Genomic DNA, 22,911 nt, shown 5'->3' on the forward strand with positions numbered 1-22,911 from the left:
TTTTGCAATATCCTGTTGTAACTAAGCTTTAAGTTTACTAAGGTACCTGCATGCCAAATTTCAAGAGTCTATCTTACGCGGTTTAGATTTTTTCATACAAATGTTTTTTCCCACTAACTCCCGTTCCCGTGGGAATTTTGCAATATCCTGTTGTAACTAAGCTTTAAGTTTACTAAGGTACCTGCATGCCAAATTTCAAGCGTCTAACTTAAGCGGTTTAGATTTTTCGTACAAAAGGATTTTCCCGCTAATTCCCGTTCCCGTGGGAATTCCTAAGTATCCTATAACCTGCCCAGGAGTATGAAGAATAATTGTACCAAGTTTCGTTAAAATCCGTCGAGTAGTTTTTGTTTCTATAAGGAACATACAGACAGACAGACAGACAAAAATTTTACTGATTGCATTTTTGGCATCAGTATCGATCACTAATCACCCCCTGATAGTTATTTTGAAAATATATTTCATGTACAGAATTGACCTCTCTACAGATTTATTATAAGTACTAGCTTCCGCCCGCGGCTTCGCCCGCGTGAAATTAGTTTTTGTCAATCCTGGTCCCTTATGTCTAAGAGACTCTTACAGGGGCCAGCCTCACGTTGTGTACAAAAATATTTTTAAATGACCTAATTTAAAACATTTTTGTACACAACGTTTGCTGTTTTGTTATCATTTGTTAAAATGTGGAGATTGTTTGGACTCGACACTCGCGAGCAGGCCACGTACAGTTGGCCATGCGAAAAACAGTTTTTCTCTAAATGGACACCTGCTACTTTAAGTGTTTGCCCTTGCGCTTTGTTAATGGTCATTGCGAAGGCTGGTTTGAGGGGAAACTGGATTCTTTTAAACTGAAACGGTAAATCTGTAGGGATCATGGGTATGCGTGGAATCAAAACTTCTTCATCTTTAGCTATACCTGTCATTATAATTGCTCTAATAATATTGCGTCCTAGCTGCGTAATTTGCAATCGAGTCCCGTTGCATAGTCTCGGCGCTTCGAGATTTCTCATTAATAAAACTGGAACCCCAACTTTCAGTCTCAGCTTATGAGACGGCACTCCTGACAGCTCTAAAGAGTTTAGAAACTCGGTAGGATAAGACGTCACCTGTTCACTGTCCATGACAATATCTACTGACAAATATTCGACAACATCGCCTTGCACATGTGACATCATTCTTTCATTGATCTTTCCCACGATTTCATTGGTCGGTGCTAATATTGCCCTTTCACACAGCCATTCTCTATTCCTCATGTTATATTCTAAACCGGGATAGACGTTGTTTTTAAGATCTTCCAAGTTTTGGACAGCATTACAAAATTCTTGATTTAATGTAATCATGCCGTTAGCGTCCGTAGTCATTCGACCTTCACCGATTTTCAATAGAGCAGCTGCATATTGCCCCGATTGCGTATCATTATGTAGTTGTACTCGCATGTTTTTAGTGAGACAAAATTTTTTTACATGCACCCATAATGTAGACGCTTTCAAACATGCATTTATCTCATCTGCTGGAGTGCCTCTAGTAATGACAGGTAGTGTCTGTCGAAAATCACCAGCAAGCAGCACTACCATCCCACCCATTAAACTCGGGTTACTTCTGATATCTTTCAGAGTCCGATTGAGCGCCTCGATCGCTTTTTTATGCGACATTGTGCACTCATCCCACACCAACAGCTTGCATTGCTGTAGCATTCGGCCACGATCGCTGTTTTTTGTGATGTTACACACTGGAATTTCCTCATGATGTAAATTTAATGGGAGTTTAAGTACTGAATGTGCCGTGCGGCCACCATCGAGCAGCGTCGCTGCAATTCCAGAGGAAGCTACAGCAACAGCTATTCCTTTGTCTTTGCGAATTTGGGCTAAAAGTAAATTTAATAAAAAAGTTTTTCCAGTGCCTCCTGGCGCATCTAAGAAAAACAATCCACCCTCACCATTATAGATTCTTTGCACAACAATATCAAAGACTAATTTTTGTTCCGTGTTTAATCGAGGAACTGACTCTGATATTTGTTGCTGTAAAGAAGAGACATTGTAGTCCAGTTCTCTTATTAAATCACCACTGACTTCTCCGATTCTTTGTGGCCGGTTCATTCCAAAATCTGATAATGTCTTCCCAGATATAGCCATCACTTGGTCTTCAATCTTAGTTAGCGCCTCGTTATATACTAAATCATTATATGTGATATTGGGATTATTTTGTTGTAGTCTGTGCAAAATATCGTCAGACATATCATTTTGGTACTTTTCCCATAATATCTGAGGATTTGAAAGACCACACGTCGCTATGAGAATGGCAAAAAGATCTCTCACCTTAGCTGCTGATCTACATTGTGCAGCCTCTTCTAATGTCGAGTCCCAATGATTGTCATTCTCTAACAATCCTCTAGTTTCACAGGCTTCTCGGAAGGTAACAAACGTTTGACCGTTGTAGTTCTTGAGATCATTGAACGAAGTTGGCCCACGCACGTGGTGTAGCAGTAGTCTCAAACAAAAGCATTCAATGTTGCTAACGTGGACAGTATAGACCCGTCCTAATGCATCCCCAGATTTAACGCCAGGCCAATCCAGAACAGCAGATCCTTGAATTCGGCGTTTCCAACATTTTCTACCTGCATCCCACGTGTAATACCGAGGTACTTGAACGTACAAAAGTGTTTTTGCAAATTCATCTGATCTGCAAAGGTCAAAAAAGGCGGTCAAAGTGGTTTTTGGTGGTGTTGTCACTCGCTGGTGAAAATTATTTTCATTAAAATAAATTCGTTCACCATTCTCTAGATGCACACTGAGGTGCGTAACAGTAGGATGCCTTTCATGCAAAGGAAACCCTAACAGGCGCCATACAGCTTCGTTGCTGCTGACATAGCGACCAGACTGAAACGTTTGTACTTCGTCTACTGGGTTTGAGGACTCTGAGCTTCTGAAATTAAAAATAGCTTGATCGCTGCCTTTATTAATATATTTGCAGATGTATTTGATTGCACGTACGGAACCGCAAGCTTCTACATTTATATGGGCGTTAAAAGTTTTTAATAGGACAGGCGAATATGGTACTACCCAACTATTGTCGACAGAAACTTGACTACCATTTCGGAGTTTAACAGATGCCGTCCGGCCTCCGTCTTCTGGTGCTCTTCTACGATACATCGGGTAGCCGTTCTCATTATGGAGAGTCTCTTTCAGTAGGTTGCGAGGAAATTTTTTTGTACATTTACGGTCTTTCATGCACGGGCACTGAGGGTTTTCAGCCCCGCATGGACCATGGATCATGTTTTTCATAACAATATCATAAAGTGCCTTGTCATTGTTAGGATCTGGTATTTCAGCGCTTATAATTTTATCGATTTGGTCAGGTCGCAATTTATCTTTTAACCAAAGCAAAATGTGGGCATGTGGGAGTCCTCGCTTCTGCCACTCAATGGAATACATAAAGCATTGCACTTCTCCAAAAACCCTTCCTTTAGTAATTACAGTCATAAGCTTTTTAACTTTTAACCTAAACACTCTGGCAATGACATCGTGCCTATCGTTGGCGCTTTGACCTGGCATTAATTCGTCAACTATTTCAGACCAAGATGGATTGCAGGTGAAGGTTACAAATAAATCAGGTCGACCATACGTACGCACATAGGCAAATGCGTCTTGAGTATACTCGTGTAAGTATCGGGGACTGTTCACAAACGAAGAGGGCAGAATCACCATTTTACCTATATTATTAGGGTTCACGTTGGCATCATTCGATACAGCATCTTGGAGATGAATATAATTTTCGGCTCTTAGTTTTGTTTGATTTAAAGATATGTATCGCAATCTTTCGCTTTCAACCTTCACGTACATATCAACATAAAACTGGTTAGCGAGCTGTTTGCATCGTTGTATTACGTTAAAATCGTCTTCGCGTATCATCATATGATAGGCATAAAAGTCCATGCTCGATACTTTTTTGTTGGGCAAGGGGAGCTTGGTCACTGGATTGACTTGTGGAATTTGAAAATGGTACCCCTCTTGTCCCTTGCTAAACATAAGCGGGTATTGTAATGCGTCATAAAACTTGTGTGTGTCCGGCACCCTGGTCAATGTATTGTCACGGGTTTGTAAAACAATATCACGCGATGCGAACTGTTCACCACACACCATGGCGGCGACTTCGTTTATTAAGGGTGCATTATAACGTCTTTCATGTTCCCCGCTTGGCGTACGATCTGGGTGTATTACTAATTTGTAATTTTCCCCTGGCATTCTTTCTAAGGCTGTTTTGAAGGTGTTAATGAGGTTATTATGTTCGTGCAACATTCTTTGAATTTTTAAAACAATGTCCCTCTCAACTCCTTCAATATTTTGACATCTGCGGTCAACCTCGCTGTTTTCGTCTCCCATAAAATAAATCTGTAGAAATTATGGTTGATCATTGTTTGTGGGAAGCAAAGAACCAATCCTATGATAAACTTGCCCTTGTACCGTAAATGTGGGTGAGAATCCAGGCATGATGACCTCATTACCCACACCAAATGATGTCATCTGAAAGCAAGAATTGTACTTTCTTATTCTGTTTAAAAATCGCCGAGATTCATTGCTGTCATATAGAAGTAAGGATTTGAGTGGCTCCTCGGGGTCACCAAGCGTTGGTACTGATACTTTGCCTCCAGAACAGCACATACCTGGGGTCTCTTCCTTCCACTTGAGTGCATCACAGTGTCTGCATTTATTGGCCATTCTACCTATGAGGACTAATCGATGATTAAAGTAATCAATTAACGGATCATAATCAAAAGCAGCATCGGCAAATGCCTCCCACGTATTCATCGTAAACGTACGTCTCCTTTCTGCTTGCCGCTCGGAATTAATTAAACGTCGTCTACGTGTTTCTTCGGAGGTCTCTGCGGCTATGTACGAAGCTTGACGCTCAGCATCTAAGATTTGGCGAGCTTGGGTCTGCTGAGAGGTCTCAGCAGCTCTTTGAGCCGCGTGACGCTCGGCATCAATGACTTGGCGAGCTTGGGTCTGCTGAGGGGTCTCTGCAGCCCTTTGTGCAGCATGACGATCAGCGTCTAAATTATGACGGGTCTGCGTGTGCTCAAAAGTTTCAGCAGCCCTTTGAGCTGCGTGACGCTCGGCATCTAAAGTCCGACGGATCTGTGAATCCTCTTCTGATTCCAGTGATCTAGCAAGTTTAGCAGCCCGAGCTCTGCTAGAGCTATTAGCTAAATTGGACTTTCGTTTGCGAGGCATCGTAGAAAAACAAAAATGAAATGAATCGAACAAAACAGATGTACAGATTAAGATTTATTACACTGCACAACAGCATTTCTGATGATTGGGTTATGTTACATGATATTAGTCCAATTTTTAATGACGATTTCAAATCTGTGATTGAAATATCTGTATCAGCTCTGGTTAAAAAAATATGACACTTGGGTCTTTTTGTAAAAAAACACTATTTTTTTAGAGATGATCCTATTTTATGAAGTTGTTAAGTTGAAAAAACTTTCTTTTATTTGACTTCCTTGCTGATGCTGAAGGCAGACAGCTCTTCTGAATGATTCAACAGCAGTCAGCCATCATGTGTGCATTCCAGTGGCCCTGATAGCGTCCCTCTATCGTACGAAGGCCCTGGTGGATTTGCTCGCCATGTTCTTCACTTAGATCCTAAAGAGTTGTTATAAAATTGTTCAGGTGATTGCGAAGAGAGTGTAATTCGATGTTTATATTACATCCAACCAAAAAAACATGTTTGTAAGTGACTCATACGTTGTTCGATGTGTAAGAATAGTAAGATTTTTTCGGATTTTCCAAAAAAAAAATTAAAATGCCAAAATAACTCATTCCATGTCTTTTCGGAAGACTTGAAGATCCTAAATCTCTAAAACGATCGTTTAAACCATCTTGGCTACATGGTTTTGAAAATTTCGGGTCACATTCAAAGTCTCTACCACACTGACAGTTTTCGCCTCAAAATCCTCATGTGAAGTATCAACATGAGGTTCAGGTGACTTCTTAGGGTTGAAAAGACGTCTACATGCCAAACGTATGCAAGGAATTACCATTTAGTTCAATATTTTTTGGTTAATACCATTTTTGTTCAAAAATAAAAATAACAGTCGTCGCGATGGTTCAAGGGTTCCTTTCAGATCATAGCGGTTTCGTACCTAAATCTACACATATTCTTATTTGTTTATAAACGTAAAAACTCAACGCATCTTTTCCACGCCTTTTGCGGAATTCAAGGCTTATCTTTCATTTCCACTGGGTCCCCAAACTAATTTTTGTAAGCCAATTTTACGAACTTTGTCACATTTAAACGGATTATTTAAATATATCCTCTCTGCAAATGAAACAAAATTGATTTAGATCAATCACACAAACACTTCTTAATGCTACCATATTAAATTATACAAAGAAAACATAGTATTTTTTGAACTGTCGGCGAATTAAGACTGAAATTTAGCAATTTTTGAGTGAAAGCTATAACACGTAAACAAGAGCTGCTACGAAAAAATGGATGGCAGATTCAGAATCAGCGACGTCAAATTAGTAAACATCATGTAATGAAAGTCAATCATCAGCCAAAAGTTGCAATTTTGTTGTGCAGTGTTATATTAAAAAAAAAAACCTTTAATAAGCACCTACTCGGTAAAAATGATGCGCTCATCCCACGGCGATGTCAATTAAACACATCGTCCGTCACGTTTAAATGGAAAAAAAGTAACTAAGAAATTAAATTATCAATATTTATTTACAACCAATGCATAAAATAGTAGGAGGTTAGTAGCTTAGGTTAGTTTTACACCTACTACGACCTCTTAGATTAATTAAAAAAAGGAAATAAAAGCAAATCGGATTTTTTTAAAGTAACGGAAACTATCTTACCTACTTTTAACTATGAACTAAAAGAAATATCAAGTATGTACAAAATTAATTTACAGGACCTAATTAATAAAAAACACTTAAAAAGTTATACGAAACAAAAAAAATAATTTTACTGGATCGAAAAATGTAATTCTCTATAGCGCAAATTTCTCTAATCGCATGCGTCCGACAACGACGTCTGCCCTCACGTGTCTGCCCGTTCGGGTAGGCATAGTTAGATTCGTGCGCTCCCCCACCACACGACAGCGCCGCGCCGTTGCCTGCCGCAGATGCCGCCACACTTCGGCGAATGTGCGCGACGACGACCGACGGCAGCGGCGGCGATGCAGAGTATTCGTTAAAAGGAATTTAAACTTCAAAAGCGAACTTTTTTGTAACTTGATACACCCAAAACTTCTAAATTACATGTTCCTAGGTTCAGTGATTAAGATTTCGTATACAAAAAGTTTGGCTTTGTAGTTCCAGTTCCGAATCCGTTCCGTTCGAATTTCGGGAATTCCGTTTGTAGAAAAATTCTGCACATCCTTTGAGACCTACGTACCAAGATTCATGGTCTTATCTTCAATTCAACCCCTATTTCACCCCCAAACTGGTAAAAATTTCAAAATGCTAGAACAAACGATTTTTTGTTTCTTATGACGTGATATTTGACGAACTTGCATACTAACTTTCAACCCTTATTTCACCCCTTAGCTGGTCGAAATTTCAAAAATGCTAGAACAAATGTTTAATGATTTCTTATCAAGTGCTTAAATATAAAGTTTCATGGTTTTATCTTTTAAAATTAAGAAATCCCATACAAACTTTCAACCTCTATTTCAACCCCTTCATCCCTTTTTTTCGAAATAAAAAGTAGCCTATGTTCTGTCTCAGGGTCTAAAGATTGTCTGTACCAAATTTCATCGAAATCGGTTGCGACGTTTAAGCGGGAAAGCGTAACAGACAGACAGACAGACAGACAGACAGACAGACAGACAGACAGACAGACAGAGTTACTTTCGCATTTATAATATTAGTTGGGATAGTTGGGATGGGATAGATTACAAATTTTGTTCAAAATGACCGCCTCGGCAACACGTATGTATACACTCACGAAATCTTCTAATTTTGACTGTTGTCGTATGCAGCCACATTTCTCTTTTTATTACTACACAAAGGCGGTATCTACTCGTGGATTGGAAGAGATGGCCCTATACAGTGGCCTGCACGTTCCCCAGACCTAATTCCGTTAGATTTTTACGTCTGGGAACGAGCTAAAGAACTGGTGTACGTAACGGATTCAAACAATAGAAGAACTACAACAACGAATAGAAAACGCCTTTGTAGTAATAAAAAGAGAAATGTGGCTGCATACGACAACAGTCGAAATTAGAAGATGTCGTGAGTGTATACGTTGCCGAGGCGGACATTTTGAACAAAATTTGTAATAATTAATAAACGATCAAAATAATTATTTTCGTCCTTAAATTCAAGAAATCCACATTGAAAAACGATAGGGAAAAGGTTTTTACATTGCATAAGATAAATAATTTTTACCTGTTAGGTGTTTAACGTGCTATTCACACAAAGAGGGGCTATAAACACAAATTTCGCAAATCAGTCCGAGTAGAGTCAATGCACTAATTTAAGGAATTTGTGAAGTTGTTGTTATTATTTCAACAAGATTAGTATACCATTTGAATGGGGATAGACTAGAGAAGTTTTGATAAAATCCGAAGATCGCTATGTCTATTATTTATTTTTTTATAGCCATGTAAACTTAAATGTTCAGTCCATTTTTAACTTTTCGGAAAACTTCAAAGCTGAATTTAAAAAAAACTAGATGATATTTGCCAGTAAATTTAGATTTGATGCAACCCTACATCAATGCACATCAAAACAAAATATTTACTTTGAGGCTACGCCTAGTAGTTTTTTTTAAATCGAAATTAAATGATGCGATTTGGGTATTTTGGTGAAATTACTAAAAAAATTAATATAAAAGTAGCCGCCTGGTATGGAACGTGTTATGGGGGCTGAAAATATAGGAAATGACCCATTCTATCCGCCAAATCATTTTGGCACACGATGCGCCAAACACCCTGTATAAAAACAGTAATAATGCTAAATAACAGGCGATACTAAAAAAATACATAAAATACCCTCAAAATGCCAACAAATGATAAAAAAAGATACTTTTTGAAAAAAATCTGCTTAAAAATTCGTATTTTTTTTGGTTATTTGATAAATTTCTCCAAAAAATGCCCCTATAACAGGTGGTTTTTATTACTTTGTATTATTCTCTATCGTATTATCTTTGTAAAACCAAAAATCGCATGTCTCTATCCCTATCACAACATTTGCTATGATCGTTTGAACAAAGGCCTGCCACAACATTATTCTCCGCTACAGGTAGAGACAATTTTAATTTTAACTAAAATGCTTATTTTACTTCGAAATCTTTTGTTTTTATTTGAAATCTAACTTGTCTTTATCAAAATTACAAATCTAGAGCCATTTTCAGTTTTGTTGTTAACGAAGCGTTGAATGGCGCGCCCGGAGAGGCTTAGTTCAAACGATCATTGCAAACGTTGTGATAGGGATAGAGACATGCGATTTTTGGTTTTACGAAGGTAATACGATAGAGAATAATACAAAGTAATAAAAACCACCGGTTATAGGGGCATTTTTTGGAGAAATTTATCAAATAACCAAAAAAACACGAATTTAAAAGCAGATTTTTTTCAAAAAGTATCTTTTTTTATTATTTGTTGGCATTTTTTGTTTCTTTTATGTATTTTTTTAGTATTGCCTGTTATTTAGCATTATTACTGTTTTTATTTTATCAGGATATACCGCTTAGTTTAAAAGTTATTACGTTTTCTTTACAATAAGTAATTGGAAGAAAAAAAAATCTATAAAAAATTTAAAAAAAAAACAAAAAAAATTTGACCTCTTTTTTGTCGATAAAAATAGGTCTAGTTTCATCTATTTTCATATGTACACTTTAACGTGACTCACACTGTATATTATTTAAGCCAAAATCGGTACAGTACTAAAATTAATGAGTTGTCCCAGTCGCCGGAAGAAAATGATTTCATTTTTACGGATCCGGCGATTGGGACCGCGGTCCTAGTTAACTGCGGTCCCAGTCGCCGGAAACCTCGATAAATTATTTTATTTTTCTATTGCTTTAATTCTTGAATTTTCTCGTTGTTGGAACGAGTTACCCGATAAAAATACACAAAAACATTTGTACAACTGCGTCTGAGCGTGTGTTTTGTCGCGATCGAGTAAACAGAGCTCAAGGCCGAGCGTGTGGTGTTAACGGATTAGGCTGTAGTACACTGAAAGAGGTAAATCTTCGAATCCAACTCGGCTGGGCAGCGTTCGGGAAGCTTCGCGATATGCTCACGTCCGAAATACCGCAGTGTCTCAAGACAAAAGTCTTTAACCAGTGTGTGTTGCCAGTGATGATTTATGGATCTGAAACTTGGTCGCTTACTATGGGCCTTATAAGAAGGCTCAAGGTCACCCAAAGAGCGATGGCGCGGGCTATGCTCGGAGTTTCCCTGCGTGATCGAATCAGAAATGAGGAGATCCGCTAGAGAACCAAAGTAACCGACATAGCCCGTAGAATTGCTAAAATTAATTGGCAGTGGGCGGGGCACATAGCTCGTAGAGACGATGGCCGTTGGGGCAGAGGAGTTCTCGAGTAGCGACCACGGGCTGGTAGACGTAGCGTGGGCAGGCCTCCCACTAGGTGGACCGACGATCTGGTGAGGGCATGCGCCGCGTAAGTAGCGCTCTATAGTGCTCAGCCTAGAATGGTCTATGTTGCAGAAGTCATAGCATTCGATTTCACACATAGCGTCGCATTCGCAATGGAATGTCAGCACGCCGATCTTCGATCGTATAAAATATTTTAATCTTCATCTACATTTACCTTGTGGTAAGAAAAACATTGTGTAGAATTCAAAATCCACGTACATTTTATCAACAAGAAGAGAAGAATACAAATGAATACTGATTGTACCTACTTAATTGTAGGTAAATTGTATTTATACTTAGTATAAAATGTAATATGTAGGCTTTGACAACATTGTAGCAATAAAGAATTTGAATTTGATACAAATTGCGTGTATTTAGTTTTTTATTCACCCTAAGTTCAACAGGTCATAGTAAGTTATCAATTACAAAGGTGGCCGAAGGTGGAAACAAGCTTCACACTGAATCCTCAAGCACAGAGGAACTGGCTATCTTACCTCCAACACTGCTGACATTGCGGTTATGGCGAAAAACTAAGGCCCGGTTTCCACTAAGGCGAAGCGGAGCGGAGAATTGTCGGGCTGTCAAATTTTTCTATCGAATTTGTGTTGTTTGTTTCGGAGTCCTCCACCTGGACATGAGCTCCCCTGGCTTACTTGGAAGTCTTTAAATAGACTTCGGACGCAGGTCGGCCGTAGTAAGGACATTTTTTTCAGGTGGGGATTCTTGGATGGCTTAAACATGGAGTGCAGGTGCGGTTTTGTTCCCCAGTCGATGAAGCACACGATGTCGTGCCCTGAGTGCCGCAGCAACTACACGCAGGAGGATTTGATGAATGCTGCTGACAACGCCACACTTGTAGCGGAGTGTGCCGCAACTGTGGTCTAGTGGTAAGACCACCTGCTTCAGACGCAGAGCTCCCGGGTTCGATTCCCAGTGGTAGCAGATTTTTCTGTTCGGTTTAGTTGGTGGTAGGGCTTGTTCTAAGTCCGCCTGGCTAGCTACCACCATATTACCTAAGTCCGTCGCCATAACAACAATGTTAACAGCATTGTTGTGTTCCGGCAGTTAGAGGTAAGATAGCCAGTTCCTCCGTGGTTGAGGATTCCGGGTGAAGCTTGCTTCCACCTTCGGCCTGATCGTCACTTACCATCAGGTAAGATACAGGCCAAGAGCTTCCTCGTTGTGGATAAAAAAAAAGTGTAGGTTTGTTGTCGACACGATAATAAGAAGACTTGGCTGAAATGAAGCTAAAGGAACACTCACCATGACTTCTTCAGGGTCAGCCTCAACGATGACCTGCTTGAACTCGACGTCCCCGTTGGAGATGGCCTCGGAGCCCCCCACTTTAAGAACCAATGGCCTAGTGCGAGGCCTGCCTATGCTACGTCTTCCGGCCCGTGGTCGCCACTCGAGAACTTTTCTACCCCAACGGCCATCGACTCAACGAGCTTTGTTCCCCGCCAACTGCCACTTGATTTTAGCAATTCTGTCAGATATGTCGTTCACTTTCTCCTGCGGATCTCCTCATTTCTGATTCGATCACGGCCTTTGTCCAGCAGTGGACGTCTTTTGTCTGAAAACATCTCCAAGCAAGTCAATAGAACACTCACCATGACTTCTTCAGGGTCAGCCTCGACGATGACCTGCTTGAACTCGACGTCCCCGTTGGAGATGGCCTCGGAGTCGTAGTTGGGGTCGTTGGCGTCTTCCACCAGCTCCTCCAGCATCTCTGAACCTGGAGCGCCCCAGACACCCTTGCCTCCGGCGCCACCTGGGAGAAAAACAATGTTGAAAACTTGGAAGCGTACTTTCAAGTACCTATAGGAGAGTACCTCTTGTTTGTATCGTAAACGAACTAAAGTCGCTGACATAGCCCAACGGATTAGCAAGCTGAAGTGGCAATGAGCAGGGCACATAGTACGCAGAACTGATGGCCGATGGGGCAGCAATGTTCTGGAGTGGAGGCCGCGTACCGGAAAACGGGGCGTGGGACGTCCACCCACAAGGTGGAGACCGACGACATCATAAAGGTAGCAGGAAAGCGCTGGACGCAGGCCGCTACCAACCGGCTAACATGGAAAGCATTGGGGGAGGCCTATGTTCAGCAGTGGACGTCCTATGGCTGAGATGATGATGATGATGATGACCTCTTGTTTGCGGTTATCGCTACTAACACGCGTTAAGAGCGTTTACGCGAAGCGCGGCGTTTCAAGGGGCATCATTGGAAATGATCCGCGCGCGGCCTTTTTTAATAGTTTTCAAATGTTTATAGCAAAACAATAACAATGAATTATATATCGTTTCAAAATATATTTAAAGAAGATGTTATTTTATTATAATAAGCTATTTTTATGTTGAATTAAAGAAGAATAATGGTGTAAAAATCACTTTGATTTTTGGGTATTTCACGTTCTTTGAATTTGTGATTTCTTATTGTAAAATGCATAAATTTAAAAAAATTCTCAACTAACTATTTGCCTAAGGACCTATGCTATAGGATATAAATGTTTGTTATATCGTTTTCACAGTATTTTTATAAAAATTTCAGCTTGTAAACTGATGCTAAAGTGGAAATTTGAAAACCTGTGTGGACTTATCTTGATAGAATTCTTAAATACTATATTAATCGAAATATTTTCTCAACTAACTATTTAGACGACGAAATTTCCTAATTATTTATGACCATAACATATTTGTAATGTAACTGGTTAATGATTGTAACGGGTTGAAAAAGTACTATTTTTGCGCCAAACGGCGTAAACGCTCTTAATCGCATTTTCTACAGCATCGCGCGACAGAATCGCTACAAAAAGTCGCCATGGGCGAGGACATGAAGAATCCTTTTTTTTAACAGATGACTAAAATAAGTATATAAGTATAAAGTATATTGCATAAATTAAGAGTCCCGTACCGCTCGTGCTAAGCTAATAAATGGTCAATCTATAAATTTTCTGATCTTCAGTCATCCTCAAACCAATATAAATGTTAGCTAACAAACACTTGATATTTTGTCTGTTGCATTAAAATGATAAGCACTCGAAAACAAAGATTAAAGTAGATTGCAGTGGTTATGAAAGAAGGTATTTGATATCAAATCAAACTTCTTATCACAAAATAAACATAATATTTAGTTAATAAACAATATTGTAATTTTATAGGTAATCAAATTGATGATTGTTTACATGTAACAAGGAAAATTAATTGGATTTAATAAAATATGTAACTAGGCTGGACCATGTAAGAAACACACACATAAGAGGCACCTTCAAAGTGAGACCTATCCCAGCTAAATTGCTGGAGAGCCGTCTGCGGTGGTACGGACACATCATGAGGCGACCACCCGACCATATGACCAGAAAAGTGCTAGACATCCAAACTAAGCCCCGCGGACGAGGAAGACCCTGAATTACATGGATGTCCGTAATCAATAACGACCTTAAAGAAGCCCAAGTTAACAGTAACACAACCCAGGGCCGAGCCGCCTGGAGACGCATGACGCGAAGGGCCGACCCCAAATAAAATGGGAATGGGCCAGGCAAAGTAGTAATATAAAATATGTAACTACTTAAGTCTCACAGAGTGATAAAATTTATTAATTTCAAGCCTTGAGAAAGATGAAGGTATTTAGCACTTGGTTCCTCATAGGGTGTGTAGACGGGGCTATCTGCTAAGAACAGATTTTACGAAACTCCACCCCTAAGGAAGTAAAACTGACTCCACAGTTCACGCGTACGAAGTCGCGGGCGGCCGCTAGTAATAATCTAAATTCTTGACAGTAAAGCTTACAGGATTACATACTGGATTTAAGTTGCATCAGACTTTAGGCAAATAATGATAATCCTAGCCAGATAATTGTAATAAACTTTATTATCTAGATAATTTTGAACTCTTGAAACTGTACAAGTTGATAAGAACTGATAACATGATATTTTAGTCAGTGAGTTGTTTTGAATGATAAAAACATAAAATATAACAAATATAAAATATCTGTGTGGTTTTGTTTGTCCCAATTAAGTATTAATATTAATAATTCTGTATTTATTATTAAGTCTATATTTTCCATTACATATAATGTCTATCAATACAGACTCCTCCCATGTTCTTCTGATTAATTTTAGTTGCAGGTCTAATGACAGTTTAACTTTCCCCGGGACAAACTTGGCCTTCACTGGTTGGGTTGGCGGTCAAGCTGTAGATCCTGGCTACACAGGAGTTGCAGCGGTGGGAACGAGAGGTGGGAATAGTCCCAATTAACACTACATTCAACCTCTATTATAGAGTTCACATTTCTTAATTTGTTGTTTATAAAAATTACATTTAATTTTGTTAATTACATGAACTTTATCTCAACAGCTTAAGGTTAATATAAATATAATATTTTTGATGTAATAATGCTGTTCATTTACAAAAACATGGATGATAAGGTACCAATAATTATAATGATTTATTTAAATTATTGTTTAGTCTGAAGCAGCTATATGTACTATTGAGCTGTTTAATTACCAAGTTCTTAATGGAATATCTCAAAAAGCTTTTACAAGGAATATCTCAAAAATCCTTCAACTGTGAGTAATAATATTGATTTTTCTAATTTTAACAAAAAAAGAACAGAATCATTTTATTTAATTATAGTGGATCAGTTCCTTATAAGTATCTGATAGGTTATTAGAAAGTTATCTGTTGGATAAACTATACATTTTGGCCACAAAGATATCTGATAGATAAAGTTAAGATTTAGTTGTTAGATAGTGATAAAGGACAGATAACAGCCAAAAACTTTTTCAGGAACTAGTGAAAACTGTAGTTAGGTAGTCATGTAATTTATTAATTAATTTGCTAATTCTACTCATTAGCATAAAAAACTTCCGGCAATTCGAATTTAAAATGCGTTTTAACAACTTGTAGAGGTATAAATATTTATGTTTACATTTTAAATGTCAAAATGACCTTGAATGAGGATCAGTACTGTTGTAGAAAATTCAATAAAACTTGTATCTACGTTAATCTTTAAGACATAAGAAAGATATATCTTTTTGAATTATCCAAATCGGACCATTACTTACGAAGATATTAAGTAATAAACATAGGCCGTTTTTGCCGCTAAAAGTCAACGTACGCAAGGCCGCGTGACGTCATTATATCCGAATCGAGCGCAGCCGGCGTACTAATGGGATGGAAAATATTTTTTTCCGGCTAAACTATCAGTTTTAGAAAAAAACATTTTCATAGCAATGTCATATTGTTAGAAGTTATACCTTATTGTTAGAAGTAAATAAATTAATACTTATACATTTTTATATTTTACTTGGAAGAAGATATGACTCTAACAACACTTATGTACACTTTATTTGAATAAATCGCCAAATATACCACCGCGGAGACCCCAATCGCGTCTCTGCGTGCCATTGAATCGTATGAGCGTATGGATTTTTTGCGTTATTTTTCACAATTTCCATTTTTAAAAATTACCTATCGATAGCTTACTTTATTCTGATGAATAAATGTCATTACAAGTTTTTCTCTAAAACTGATAATTTGGCTAGAATAAAATATTTTCTATCCACGCAGTACGCCGGCAGCGTTCGAATCGGATATAATGACGTCATCGTCCCCGCGCCGGGCGGTCAGTGAACTTTTTTAGTAATTTGGCCATAACTTTGTCAATTTTTGTCGTAGAACAAAAATTTTTGCACTGTGTATTAAGGATTTCTTAGCCCTATAAATCTGCATTCACAGCTAAAAATCGAAATGATCCTCATTAGCAGGCGCTAAAGAGGTTAGGAAATTGATATTTGCTATTGAACAGGGTAGGGCTCCTAATCTATGGCTAGATACCGGTTACAAGGCCTAAAACGAACGATAATGAAAGTTGTTTTGAATTACCTAACCAGTCATTCAAGAACTACGACCTATGCCAAGACTCGTATGGCGTCAGTCGCCATGTATAATAAAAATAACATACAGCTCGATTGATATCCGCAGACGCGAACTGCGCACATAACCTGTATCTGGGCTGACCTTGAAGCAGAAACTTCTAAAACGCATGCGGCAAAACCATAATATTATTATTCCGTCGTAGTAAACAAAGGTTACGTAAACCGTACCTGTGTTCACTGCGTTCCTATTTCCAGAAAAATCGACGCAATATGCCGGCTATTGATGTTTTATAGGTTGCTTATAATGTAGGGAAAGGTTCAGTCGGCGAGCTCACCTTTTTTCGGCAAGCCCCGGCCGTGTCCATTGCGTGGTCGGCGGCTATTCTTCCAGCTACGGTACTTGGGTAAAGGAGTCGTACTAGCAACTCCACCATCTTTGCTGTTCGAGCGGGCGTATTTCTTGCCTTTGCGTTTCAAGCGCTCGCTATTAGAAGTCGTAGCGTCTCCCGCTGCGCCCTCGTCGGCGGCCACCGGCTTCGCGTTCTCATCCACCGCCACGTTTTCGTCGGCACGGTCGACCTCCATCGTGGCGAGAGGATTCAATTGAACGCTCAGCGGGAGTGGAAAAAGAGTTTTTTATGAATGATTTACAGCGCAAGGGAGCGAATCGACTTGGATTCTCACAAGAATTAGATCCCAAGAATAAGATTGGGCCTATAAACAATGGACCGCACCACGACGCACGTATTTGTTTTGAGAGCGCACCAGTGTGAAGTTAGCAAAATAACATGGCGGCGGTCGACGAGGCGATAAGTAGTACCAACTGTAAAATAAAAACACTTATTTAATAGTTCCAAGATATGATTACAGATGGCGCTAACATTGACTAGAATGGTATTCAATAAAAATCAGTTTTGTTATAAAAATTAGGAAAGTTATTTCCGAAAATCAAAGTTTTATAAATTTAAGCAGCTAGAACTCCTTTCATATAGGACTTAAATACAATAAAATTGTTTCATGTTGTTTTTATTAATTAAGATTATGATTTAGATTCTCATCTCATTCTCATCACTAGTAAAAAAAATTTTGATAATGCCAACATAAAGATAATTGCTGTCAAAAGTGACACGTAAATTTTTGTAAGTTTTCCAAAATTACAAAGTGAACTTTTTTGTTTTTATCAATAAAATAATGAAAAAACACAAAGAAAACTTATTTGCTGAGAAGTTCCACTTGCTAAGCAGTCAGCAATCTGAAGATATAACTTGGTCGTCCAGCGAGTCGAGTGATTTCGAGACAAATCCACCGAACGTCGACAAACTTTGTAACATTACTAATAGGAAAAGCATTAAACGAAAACGTAAGCAAACAGTGCCAAAGAATATCTCTAACTTAGATGTAACCATCGTAGATGTGAATAAAGATGCTAAAAGACCATCAATCAAAGTTGAAATTGAGGATCCCTTATTCAAAAGTGAAAATGAAATTTCGGGTGCCAAATCGCCAATTTTAGGATCTACCCAATATTTCCCGCCTTATCAATGCAAGAATATCGATACCTCTCCCATTATCACGACAAAATCATTTGAAAACCGGTCAAAAGTGATAACAAGTCCAATTTTAGTCTTGAAGGCAGCATCGCCGAAAATATCCCCAAATGTACGCAAGAAATTATTTGAGAATAAGAAAAACATCTCCGAGAATACCGCAGACATACATAAAAGTAAATTGTTAACTTCAAGTAATAATAACTATTGTTTAGACCGAAGAAAAGTACTCGATGAAGAATTCAACAACAATTACAACAAAGTTACCAAACAGAAAAAAGACATTATAAAATCTGAAATAAATCACTGTAAAGAAGAAAATAGTGAACTTCAATCAATAAAATGTGAATTATCAAGTCAAAAAAGTGTAAAATTTGATAATACAGATGAAATTGAGATTTTAGAAACACAGCAGAGCAGTAATTTTGAAAACACACCAAGAAAACTTAATTTGGATGAAAGTGTATCAATGTTGAAGACTTCAAGCACAGAACTAGCTAAAAAAGTTGAAAGCTACTTCGATTGTCATTTTAGTTCGGAGAATGCATCTCAAAACACAATCAGTGAAGTATCAACTCCGAAAAACAACTCAAGAAGTAGCGACGACATCGAAATACTAACCATAACGACTCAAGTAGTATCAAAAAGTAGTATGGAGTCTATGAAGCCAGAGATAGAAGTAACCACAAATAAAAAAGAAAAAAAGATTCGCTACAAAAAGGATGGTCTAGCCTACAGGTTGAACTCTTTAGTGAAAAAGCAAGCGGCCAGTATTTCTCTCTGGCATCATGAGAAGTTTTTGGCGGCAAATTCAAATTTTTTCATTCCAAAAGGAGAGTTTCTTGGGTTTAGGATTTGCAAGATTCATTTCAAATATGGCTGCTACCTACTTGAGGCTATGGACACAAATGATGATAATTTTATGATTTTTATCAATAAATGCCACATGACAAGTGAAACAATTTCTGAAGATAGCATCCTGAAGCTGTATGAACCATATAAAATGTTAAGTTTTAATAATAACTGTAAATATGTGATCAATGTTGTTAAGTTTGAATTTGTAAATATTAAGAAATAATATCTTCTGACTGTTGTATAGAAAATAAATGAAATTTTAAACTGTTATAAGAGTTTTATTCATTATCAAAAGAGGAGACTAATGTTGCTTTGTATAATAGGCTTCTGGCCTAGTTCAGACACCATTTCTCTCACAATCTTGCCCTCTTCAAATAGCAATTTGTGTTTTACATTGGATTGCGAAAGAAAGAAATAAATGCTTTTATATTATTTACTTGTCTCCACATTGTAAATAAACAGCTGAACTAATTAGCATCAACTTACAGACTTCTATAACTTAATTTTTTAAAATCTTATATTACATGCAAAAAGATTCCGATTTTATTAAAATTTATGAACTATCTGTGCCTGGGACTTCGTACGCGAGGAAATCAAATCGTAATTTTTCCCATGTTTTCTCATCGTTTATACCTTCCCTGGACTACAACAATTATTTAAAAACCAAAATCAGCCAAATCGGTCCAGCGATTCTAGAGTTTTAGCGGGCTTATCGAACAGCAACTCATTTTTATTAATTATAAAAGATTTCGATCTAAAAATTCGAACATTATAATGTTCACTGTTCTATTACCGAAATAAAGGTGATTTTCGGTGATAGGTAATTGAAACCTAAATAAACAAGTTGGTTTTCGGTTTAATTAAGTGCCTAAAATAAGTCGTCGTGACTGTCGCAACACGATAAAAAGCCTCTCTACATCTGTGGATTGACGCACTCGTACTGTTATCGCTGCCCACACGATAGTCTTATTTTGATAAACTTGTAATTGCGACTTGGTAGATGTGGACCCCGTTTTACCCCCTTAGCGGTTGAATATTGCTCGGAAATTATTCGAATTTTTCTCGTAGTAAAAACCATCCTTGGACTTCAACGAACATTAAAAAAAAAATTTGGTAAAATTATCCAGGCTTTGTTGAGTTACTTAAGCGCTTACCAACACGTTTTTTTTGCGATTAATTTTCTTACCAACATTTATGTTCCTTATCAAGGAACTTCATGTAACTTTGCATTTACTGGCAACATTTCCCTACAAGTCACCCCGAAATATGGGTGATAAAAAGCACTCAAATGGCAACACCGCCTGAAAGCTCCATCGGCTTCCGGTTTCATTCAGTCGATATTCTAGCGAAAGCTTGTAACACGTTCATGAAAACCATGACCTATTTAGTATAAAGCTTTTTGTAGAACTTTATAAATCCTACGCTGTTTTAGGCACTGTATTTTTGGTCGATTGCTTACATAGTATTTTTGGACGTTTTTTGAAGTATTGTGCGTATTTCGTGTAAAATTATTGTGTGGTGTATTGATTTGATCGCTGTACCTGAAGGTTTTACGTAAATTAAAACACAGGTAAGTTGTAGTGTTGTGTAAGTAATATTCTTTGGGAAAATGTTTTAGTTATTAATTTATCGTAATAATCATTTTTACATAGGTAGGCTATTATTTTTTTGTTTTATGTTAATGTTTGGATTGTGAAATATTAATCTCAGAATTACTTAGTTACTCAAGTAAGACGAGTGCATTACTATTATAACTACTATTCAAGAAATGTTTTGATTGATATTCAATTCGGAAATATTTCTGAATGTAACTAGTTACTTTGGATAAAATTTACAGGATACGATTTACAAGATAGATTTGGGAGTGATTTTAATTTCAAAATACATACACGTACTTACCTACTTAGGCCTAACTCATAATAATTAGGTACTAAACTACTAATACATCGTAGTTTAAGTTCTTATCGAATAAGTACGTACATTTTAAGTTGAACTAGAGTAAATAGACAAAGCTCACTGAACGAAGCTCCTAACTCTACCTAAGTACTTAATTTCTAGAAGTAGTGGGCATAGGCATTTGAGGATCAAGTTCTTTTCTTCTAAAAAAAAGCTTTTCGCGAGCTTTTCAGCGATTACGATATTTACCTTACAACTTTTGGTTGTTATCTAGTTCAGTTTTTGAGAGCAGACGAGATGGGGTCTCCTCTATAATCGATTTCAGGCTCCCCTTGACCTCAGGGCCCTAGACACAGGACCAGAGTGCAGGAAAGAGGGCCCTGAAAGTAGTTACAGGCTTTAACAGGCCCGGACTTAGTTGAAAGCTTACAGAAGGGTGCTTAATGCCCGTTTTCACCACCAATCCCTTTTCATAGGAGTCACTTAAAAATTAGGTTTATGGAGAAAACGGTCATAAAACTCAAAATTGGAAGCATATAGAGAGGCTTTTAGTTTAGACCAGCCTTTCCCAAAGTGGGCGATAACCCCCTTGTGTGTGCTGCAGGCCTAAAGCACAAATTATATTTTGTGCCTAAAGGAAGGCGGTAAGAGGCCCAAAAAAAAAACGAGGCGTTGTGTAGAAGCTTAGGGCGCGATTTATGATTTCATCTATTAAAGTGGTTTTTAAGTAGGTGAAAAAATGGAGGCGCTAAAAATGATTCATTCTCAAAATGGTCAGTAGACAAACGCCCGTACACAAACAATGACGATGCTTGCATAAGTGAAGCAGCAAATCGAACGCACAGTGTTGAATAGAGCTCTGTGATTAATTCGTGTGTCACCCTGTGCGTCCACGCGCACTGTGAGACCTCATAGTAATGTTTGTGAATACGGACGCAAATAAGTTTGGGTACCTCTGCTTTAGACTATCTGAATTCCAATATCTAGATCAATCACAGGAAGCTAAACTAAGATTGAATCGAGTTTTTATCGTTTTGTAATACGACCTAGGTACTTATCAAGTGTTGATGGCTCATTTACCCAGTTATTTATTTAGGAACTCATCGATATAAACACATTCTTCAAAATCTTTGGGAGCGTTTAAAAATAACTTTGTTGATTGATTCTGATTACAGACGGATTTATAACGTGACGTATGAAAATCGTGACTCACGATTATTCATTCAGTATACCTACCGATTACTTATTATTATTCTGTGCCGATAGTAACTAACCCCCTTACTAATAAAAAGTTACACGGTTGTTGATCACCGTTTTAAAATGACATTTCCATACTAAAGGTCACTTTAAAACACTGATCAACGAGCGTGTAAGTTTTATTAGCAAGGGGGTAAATCTATAACTAGACTAGCTGTGCCCGTGACTTCTTATGCGTGAAAATCGTTTGAATATTTTCCCGATTTCGCAAGATTTTTCACGTAAGCTCTGCAAAATTAGTCTTAACGTGGTTATTTAGCTAGTCTTCTTCTATAATGAGCTCCATCCAACTGAAAAATCGGACCAGTAGTTTAAGTATTTAATATATCTTATTTAAGTAGAAACAGCAAAATTTAAAAGCGGTCTTATCGCTGGAGAGCGTCCTCTTTCAAACTACCCAAGGCGGCGGAAGGGGAAGGTGGTGATTAAATTAATAAAGATGTTCTAAAAATGCGTACCTACCTACATTAACGGTTATAAACGTTTATTATGATAGGTAAATCTTTTTGTCCTACTAAAGCAGCAGAAAAGGCCCATTAAATATTAACGAAAGCATCTCGTTTTTTCATATTCTACACAATAAAACGGCTCTTAACAATGAGAAAGCGGCTAATGAGAGACTTTAGTGCAGTCTTTTAAATGTTATACCTACGTAAGTAATATAGGAGACATGCAAAGAGCCAGTTCTAGAGACTATAATAACTTTTATGAGTTGAAAAATAAATATGACTTCCCAATTTTTAATTCAAAATTAGCGAAATAACACGCGAGCCGACGTCGCATCGTGGGTAAAGCAAATCAGACAATAATTGAAGGATGTGTTTTTGAATTTTTTTAATAATAAACACCATAGAATACGGAACC

The 22,911-nt window shown here is 37.9% G+C and overlaps 2 protein-coding genes across 3 annotated transcripts in view; one reads left to right on the top strand and one right to left on the bottom strand.

The window, feature by feature from the left end:
- The window catches only part of LOC114350520 (Programmed cell death 4), a 36,311-nt gene extending 19,032 nt beyond the window's left edge, over positions 1-17,279 (bottom strand). Inside the window, exons 1-3 of one of the 2 annotated variants that reach the window (XM_028301359.1) lie at positions 16,828-17,279; positions 12,293-12,387; positions 11,880-11,945 (exon numbers count right to left, since the gene is read on the bottom strand). In XM_028301359.1, coding sequence (XP_028157160.1) covers positions 11,880-11,945; positions 12,293-12,387; positions 16,828-17,077 — 411 coding nt within the window. In that variant the 5' untranslated portion in view covers positions 17,078-17,279. Of the gene's footprint in view, positions 1-11,879; positions 11,946-12,226; positions 12,388-16,827 lie in introns of both variants that reach the window. The other variant, XM_028301358.1, reaches the window with a different exon arrangement.
- Positions 17,280-17,653: 374 nt separating this feature from the next.
- Positions 17,654-19,149, top strand: LOC114350508 (uncharacterized). Its single transcript, XM_028301340.1, has one exon. The coding sequence runs from the start codon at positions 17,684-17,686 to the stop codon at positions 19,115-19,117; it is 1,434 nt and encodes a 477-aa protein (XP_028157141.1). The 5' UTR covers positions 17,654-17,683; the 3' UTR covers positions 19,118-19,149.
- Positions 19,150-22,911: the final 3,762 nt, after the last annotated feature.

This window comes from Ostrinia furnacalis, unplaced genomic scaffold (genome assembly GCF_004193835.3).
Source record: "Ostrinia furnacalis isolate ACB-3 unplaced genomic scaffold, ASM419383v2 OfSCF0912, whole genome shotgun sequence".
Taxonomy (NCBI): domain Eukaryota; kingdom Metazoa; phylum Arthropoda; class Insecta; order Lepidoptera; family Crambidae; genus Ostrinia; species Ostrinia furnacalis.